Consider the following 7,819-nt stretch of genomic DNA (forward strand, 5'->3'; position numbering starts at 1 on the left):
TTTACTCACCTGTCTTTAGCTATGAGCTACCAGCTACTACCTTACCTTATGCTTAGGCCCTTCCGCTCTCCAGAACCGGCGACGAGTACCTTAGGCAGTGGGTGCCATGTCAATTTTGACATCGTTGACACGTACAACTAGAAGAAGATCCCAAATCTGACACTTCTTGTTGTAGCGTTAGGATGCAGATAAAAGACAAAAGCAAAGAGCATGAGAGACGGGGTAAGCCAAATCTGTATGCCGCGACCCGGGACCCCACCCTGCACGGGAGGTCCGGGCTCGGGTCGGGAAAAGAGGGTCCAAAAGCTACAACCGGCCGGGCCTTTATTGGTTGCTTTCGCGATAGCCTCAGGCGTGTTGTTGTATGGACATGACTTTCGCGAATACTAATGCATGATGCAAGAGCATAGTGCGCGCTACTCCGTACTTTCAATCGCACATGAATACACGAGGCGCCGTATTGTGTCGCGAGCACGCTCATTCAGTGCCTTACTCCTGAGTTACCCGGAAGAGAAGCATCCGACAGGGAGATGGCAAGGTCTGGCTGAAGTTACAAGCTCGACCATCTGTCAATATGACAGAGTAGCTTGAACCGCATTCTTGGGGGAGAGCTGCAAGTCCCTGAACCATAGTCGCAGTGGCTATTCTAAGTTGGGTGCTGGGAGTTCTATCTGTATATGACTCACTAATGTAGTCTAGAGAGAACCTTCTAGGTCAAAATGATGCTCGATTGCTCAGAAGATAGCCCGCAGGATGCTACATCCCGTCTTGCGAGCGCGTTCCTGCATTCGGTCTCCAGTATCACATCTCGATGCATCTTCTTCTCCTGGGAGAGACATACTATTTGATAACCATGCTTTATTTTCTCAAATTTTGTACTACTGCTTTTGTTCCTTTTTTTGTTGTTTTATAGCTTGAAATTTATAGTTATGTGTGGAATGGACGATAAGGTGAGCCACGTTGGTGATAAAATCTGTCCAGAAACCTCCTGAACCAAAGCACCATAATCTGCGTAGTCGCTAATTTTTGCGTATATTCTTTCCCCCCAGTCTCCGCGCGTTGTGGTTTGCAGCAGTCATTCCCTTGGAAAACATGCCATATTTGGTTCCGCGGGTGCGATTTAGGCACTAAACTCCGAGGGGTTAACTTGTGTGCCTTCTTTGAAGGTCACGCCCCTCTCAGCGAGGGACTTAGAAAAGCCTTGGCGCCCCCATTGAGGTTTCTTTCGATATTTCCAAGCGATGCATTTAGCTCCGATCGGCCTTGGTCTTGATTTGATTCTGTCGTTTCCCTGTTACGGGCTTTTTCACTGAGTATGTCTCTCACTATACCCAAGGCAGTCGTCTTTTCCAAACTGCCTAGTTTGAATACTGCAATCTATCATCTTTTTCCAAATCAACTTTGATATGCTCCAGCCTCGCATCCTCGAGCGTGTCGCAGCGGCTTTCGAAAAGTTCATTCAGCCTCTCAATAGCTAGCTTCAAGGTTTCATTGCCGAGCGGAGAAGCAGCGTTTTGAAAAAGATCGGATATCTCCCTGATAGCTGTCCGGCAAGGTTTTAGACGATAATCTATCGCGGGGCCTGCGGGAGTAGGAGGTCCTGGCTCATTTTTATTTTGCTGGAGGATGATCTGAGCCGCGACAGGAAATGCTGCCATTGTAGAAACGTTGGTGGTGAGTGACGAGGCGTGGTACTTGGGAAGGAAAAATGAACCCTTTTATATTCCAGGACAGGAGAAATTCATCTCGTTGCTTCACCCATATACATTCAGGGCAAAAAGGCATATTGAGCGAATTCCCTCAGCCGAACCGACTCGTCGCGCCTATGACGATCGAGCTTGAACGCACATACTGACCACCTGGCGGTCCATTTTGTCTTTTTCTCTTTGTCGACCAAATATTGTTCTGAGCCAGGCAAGCAGTAGCCAGTTTACCGGCGTAAGCGAGATGCTTGTTTGAGATCATCTGCGGCGGCTATCCCAATCCTTTGTGCTTCGACCCAAGATCCCGGCACGACGTTGACGGTCGGAGTTGCAGATGTCTGCAGTTACATGCAACGGATCCCTATGGTCATAGAGATCCCACAATTACGGAGATCCTAGGGTCACAAGCAAATATTCATACTAAGAGACTGCTGGACTTTCTCAGCCTTTTTCGGCCACGACTCTTCTCCTTGTCCCTTGGCGCCTCGGCTTGACGCGGGCCCGAAAGTTCGAAAGGCACGGGGACGCAACAACCTTGGGCCGCTCCGAACTTAACGGCATGACCGGCCATCTGCACGCCCGGATCTTGTGCTACATAACTGCAGTTTAGGATGTATAGTTGGTGATACGTGTGGACGGCTTACAAGGATGCCCTTTCTAGCCAAAGCTCTTCGCGACTAAAGGGTCTTATTACAGGATTAACTTGAAGAGATACGTATATTCTAGAATCTATTCTTACTGAAGGGCCATTGAGTACGGAGATATTCGCATAGGGTGAGCTTTTCTAACAACTTACGTACCTAATTTAGGTAGAAGAGGGGATGATATCAGTAGGCTTGGCTGCCAGTTGTGCGCAAGGCAGTCAATATAGCTAAACTCCACAGTCAAGTTACGAAACTTTTTAATAATGATAGTGTTTTTTTCTTTTTTTTTTTTGCCTTTCTGGTTTTCTACTTTTTTTTTATTTACATTTTCTTTTTGCCTTCCACAATACATAGGGCCATACGCTAAAGGAGAAGAAAAAATACCCAGACGTCGTCCAAAGCCACCCGAACATGCTAAATCAGTCGAAAAGAGCCGCACTCCTCGTAACCGCCCAGCGTCCGTTGACCAGAGACTCTTACATCTCAAACAGAAATCAGTCGCTTCTCAAGTTCGAGGTCGATTTCTTATGTTCGTAGCTCGTTTGGTAAGCCTATTCGCGTTGTGGTCGCTCACCATCAAAATGAGACCAAGTCCCCGCGCCTGCATGATGATGATGATGATGACAGGTATGATTGATTAGAATCAAGGCCGTTCTGTCCATACAACTTTCTGCCGGTGGCGGGAACGCGTCTTTTGAAGTTTTGGCTCAGACATGCTGCTCGAACAAAACGCTCCGCAGGTGCGCCTCGCTAAGACGGCGAACGACACCCTTTTCCCAATCTGACGTGAAGTCGGCATACCTGAGCTGGATTTGTAGGAAACGCAATGGGATCATTGTGAACAATGTCATGCCAAGTCGCGACCGTGGACCAATGCCCTGGGTAGTGTCCCTGGTGCGATCCTGACCGAGTAGCAGAATAGGATCCTTCGAAGTGGACTTGCCCCATGTTTCGTTTCTAAACGGAAATTCGGGATTCGGTTCGGTCATGCGTTTTACTGCATTACTGAAGTCAGCATTCGAAGCCGTCGACTTCGAGCCGTTGCGATGACTAACCTTCAACGAGATGAGCGTAGAGAGAATCCAAGTCCATTTGCAAGTTTTTCGAAAGGATAGAGTTAAACCTCAAAACGTTGTCGAATATTTCCTTCCCCTCCGACACTTGCCCCTCTTCGTCGAGAACACGGATTTCATGACCCCACGCCAAAAACTCCTTCTGAAGCCTCTTAACGGTAGGGGTGAGATCAGGATGATCGTTCTCCCTCAAGATGTTTGCGAACGTTTCTACGCACTTCTCGACTAGCTTAGATGCATCTGGGTGTCCAAAGCTGTATACGTGATTGCTATTTGAAGTGGCCGTGAGCACCTGGTTCATAATTCTTGGGTCTATGAATATTGGATTCACAATTGACGAGTTCATTCTCGACGGGTCCATCATTGACGAGGCCATGACTGTTGTCTGAGGTAGTTTCGTGGTTTCGATGTTGGTCGCAGAGATGCAGGTGAGAAGTGACCAAGCTTTTTGGAAACGATTGATGAAGATGGCCTGTTATATAACCCAGAAGATTACAAGGCTCTCTCACTCCTTCAACTCATAGGTACTTAGCATAAGGATGGAATGTTTAGCGAATGCTCGTAAACAGCTCATCCTATCACGAGCCCACGATGTTTGACCCGACAGCACCCGCTGAACAGTTGATGATTCAGATTTGTTCCCTGTCTTTGTCTTGCCAGTCACCAGTGACTCCTTGTGAAGACTGATGTAGTTTAAATGCGTTTACTTCCGGATTCTTGGATAAGGCGGCATCGTATGTGGCGGTTTACCCAGTCCATTCAAAATCTTGGTACGACCATGGACCGAGCCATAACAGGTCAGACGGGAGAAATGCAACAGGGTTTCGAGAGACTTCTGATGGCAGCATGTGTTGTAGAGATGCGCATGACCAACCCATAGAATGACTGCTTTACCGCGATCCCATCATCAACGATAGGCGATACGAATATGTGTTACGTGATTCAGAATAAATATTCTTTGAGCACGCGTAAACATGTACAACACGAGCTTGAACAGAGGGATCAAGAAAAGTTGGCGGAGTCTGCGCGGCGGTAAGACCACCATTGAGAGAGGTCACCTCGACGGAAGCCTCACCCGCAGTCGCTGAAAGAGGCCATTGAGGCATAGCTCCCATTGGGCTGGTGCTGATGATGACAAGGACGACATGGTCGATATCGACACCAGACCCATGACCCATTCCATTTCCGCGAGTTCGGGAGGCGAAAAAGATTGCCTGTTGAATGGCTTTCATCAAGCAGCACAAGGACCTGGAAGCCATGAAGGCGACGGATCGTAGTCTCAGTTACTTTCTTGTATTTGATGGCACCAAGTCAGATTCCTCAACGGATATTATCGTAGAATTCTCATGGACTCATGAATTTTGGGTACATGGCTCTGTCAGATTGCAATAGTTGAGCACCCACGATGTTGCGGCAGCCAATAGTTCATCTACCTCTAGATAACCATCAATCCAGATCTGGTTATACAACGCCACCACGCGAGGTAGTTGAGGGCCCAAATAAAGAAAGCAAAGAGCAGCTGCGCTTGTGAACAATTGTTAGAGCGATGTAAATGGAGATCATGTGCTGGGAGTCTGAAGAAGACAGAAGTACCAAGGCCTGTGTCCAGAGATCACAGTATATCGATGCCTTCGTTTGGTCCCTGTCGATGGGAAAGCTCTGGCCTTGGGACTTATAGATACAACATGAGTCCTTGAAGGATCTTTCCGGAGAGCTCGGCCGGGTTTTCTCCTGGGTGTTTCCCGGTCGTGCCTGAGCTCATTTAAATCATGATGGCGGGGATGATGATGACAGGCACTCAAAGCCTTGCTGAGGGACATGTAGTGCACTGGAGGGTTATGGTGCCGCTTGGCGCACGTTGTCCACAGATGTGTCCCTCAAGCTAAACCTGGCTATCAGTCTATAGCTGCCGACTAAAGCGGCCAAAACCAGATGAGACAGAAGCAATCAAGCAATTAATACAAAAGCCTTGCGCCCGAGTGGGTCGGTTGACTGTCATCTTTGTACGGGTCGTAACATCTAGTCGGATCTTAAGTCCGCAGCGGCTTTTAACTCTTAGCTCCGTAAGATAATCGAAGCAGTTCAACTAACAACGATGTAAGTTTTGCTTCCTTTTCTTTCGTTATACTAAATGATAGGAATCAATTCAAGAAACATCAACGACAATTCTGCAACCGCAGCGATGGAAGGAGATGCCTCGAAAACAGTGTTAATCATCGGTGGAACCGGTAAAGTCGGCCGACAGCTCACCAAGCTCTTGGCGGGGACGTCAATCCGGACTTATCAAGCCTCCCGCAAAGGGTCGGCTACGACAGAGGCGGACGCTGAGAACGTCAAGCCGATTGCTTTCAATTGGGACGATAAGAAGACATGGGACACGGTTCTAGAAGTTGGCGCGACGAGCGTCTTCCTAGTAGCACCACCAGGGGGTCCTTTACCGCCGGTGGAGTTGTTCATTGACCAGGCGCGATCAAAGGGCAACGTAAAGCGATTCGTTCTGCTGAGCGGAAGTCCAGTTGAGCCGGATATCAAGAGTCACGGAATGGGTCGACCTCATGCCTATCTGAAGGAGCTTGGTGAGAAGGACGAGGTGGAATGGGCAGCGATCAGACCGACGTGGTTCCAACGTAAGTGCGCGCCTATCCTAGGGTCTGAAGAAGTGCTAATTCCTGAACAGAGAATTTTGCGGAATTGGATAATTACCGAGACTCTATTGTCAGAGAAGGTGTAATCTACTCTGCCACCGGAGACGGAAAGATCCCCTGGGTTGCTACAGAGGATGTTGCTGCGTGTGCATTTCAGCTACTCACCCAAAAGGATGCTCCAAACGACGAGTACTTGATCCTGGGGCCCGAGCTACTCAGCTATGGCGATGTAAGTACAGCTGTCTGATTTGCCCTTCCCGCCAGCAGTAGGAGTGAGTAACAATAGTATGCAGATCGCCAAGATCCTTTCCCAAACTCTCGGCCGCGAGATCACGCACAAAAACCTCTCGGTTGATGAGCTTGTGGATTACTATGTTCGTCAAGGTCTACCTACGCATGTTGCGGAGGTTCTAGGCAACGCAGACTTGGCCATTGAGAATGGAAGTGAGAACCGGATGAACAGCGTTGTTGTCGAGTTGACAGGGAAACACCCATCACGATTTTGTGACTTCGCGGAGAAGAATAAGAAGCTCTGGGCATCAGAAGCGTGAAGGGTCTTTTCATCTAAACATAACCATCAAATAGTAACAACGTGAGATGGATGATGATTGTACGCCAACCGTCTTTGAAGGGAGTTACGAACTTTCCCCCTGGTTCGCATACTAGCAATAGTCGAGTCTCCTGCAGAGAGCCATGGCTACCATTGTGCTCCTAATTGTACCAGAGTATATCCTGAATTTTGGCAAAATTTCCCTTGCTCAATTCCGTCCTTGCTCTTCCTTCCAGTTTTGGGCGCAGACTCCCTTCGTCTCCCTTTCACCCAAGACAAATATAGTAGTGTTTCCTCCAAGCTCTATCCATTCCCTGTCCTCGATGATATATGCATAGCCGGATTCAACAACTTCTCCCTGCCCATTAATGAAAATTACGCCGTAGAATAGAAACGCGAGGCGAATGTGCAGGTAGTGAAAACCAACTTTGGTGTTGAGTACGTTACAAGACAGGTAATCAGAGAATCCGCACCACGTACATTGCTACACCACGAGTGATGCTGAGATAAGTGATGATATATATTCCAAAGCTACCTGATCTAGGTCAACAAGTCCAAAAGAGTGCCTCATTCCTCGCAGTTGCCAGTGTTTCACTGCTTTCCCCAAGCCCCGATAATGCCGTATCTTTCAAGGCTGACGTTGGTTTACTAACAGCTGGTTCGGAAAAGCCTCTGTTGTCGGCCGTCTACTCCGTTGAGCGGCAGCGAATGTAGGCCCCTTCTCCACTTATCCCTGCTGAACCAAAGGAAATAAGGAGAATGCTTAGACTTCCGGGAATCCCATCTATTCGCAGGAGTGATTCAGTGTATATGCTGGTTTATCAATCGACCCTCTATCCCATTCTTGCTCACAATCTCCGAAAGGTAAGCATCGGCTGCCTCATCTTTCTTCTCGGGGAACATAACAGACGCGGACTCGAGGAGTAAGAGGCGCATCGGAATACCAAAGAACATGTACCAGCCGAGGTCTGACCGTGGACCCAACCTGATGTCATAGTCTATCTCAATCGTTGAAGTCTTTGGCAAGGGATCTTTTCGAGTGGCTTTGTCACTCCTCAGCCGATTCACAGCTCCCTCGGTGAGTATAGCTGACACTTCATTAGGTCAATTAGCATTACCAAGTTATCAACATCATGGTTGGGTGCGGTTTGATGTACTTTTCTGAAGGTAGTGGCAGAGGACTTCCAGGTCGTGGACGAAGATG

At 48.3% G+C, this 7,819-nt stretch overlaps 1 protein-coding gene across 1 annotated transcript; it reads left to right on the forward strand.

Moving 5' to 3' along the window:
• Positions 1-5,602: 5,602 nt before the first annotated feature.
• N0V96_010490 (uncharacterized protein) lies at positions 5,603-6,616 on the forward strand (the record flags this gene model as incomplete). The annotated part of the gene is made up of 3 exons (XM_053197927.1): positions 5,603-6,047; positions 6,098-6,294; positions 6,359-6,616. 3 exons carry the CDS (start codon positions 5,603-5,605, stop codon positions 6,614-6,616), a joined length of 900 nt encoding a protein of 299 aa, XP_053044572.1.
• Between the last annotated feature and the right edge of the window lie 1,203 nt (positions 6,617-7,819).

The sequence above is a fragment of the Colletotrichum fioriniae genome (genome assembly GCF_027942845.1).
Source record: "Colletotrichum fioriniae strain IMI 355084 chromosome Unknown scaffold_14, whole genome shotgun sequence".
In the NCBI taxonomy this organism is placed as follows: domain Eukaryota; kingdom Fungi; phylum Ascomycota; class Sordariomycetes; order Glomerellales; family Glomerellaceae; genus Colletotrichum; species Colletotrichum fioriniae.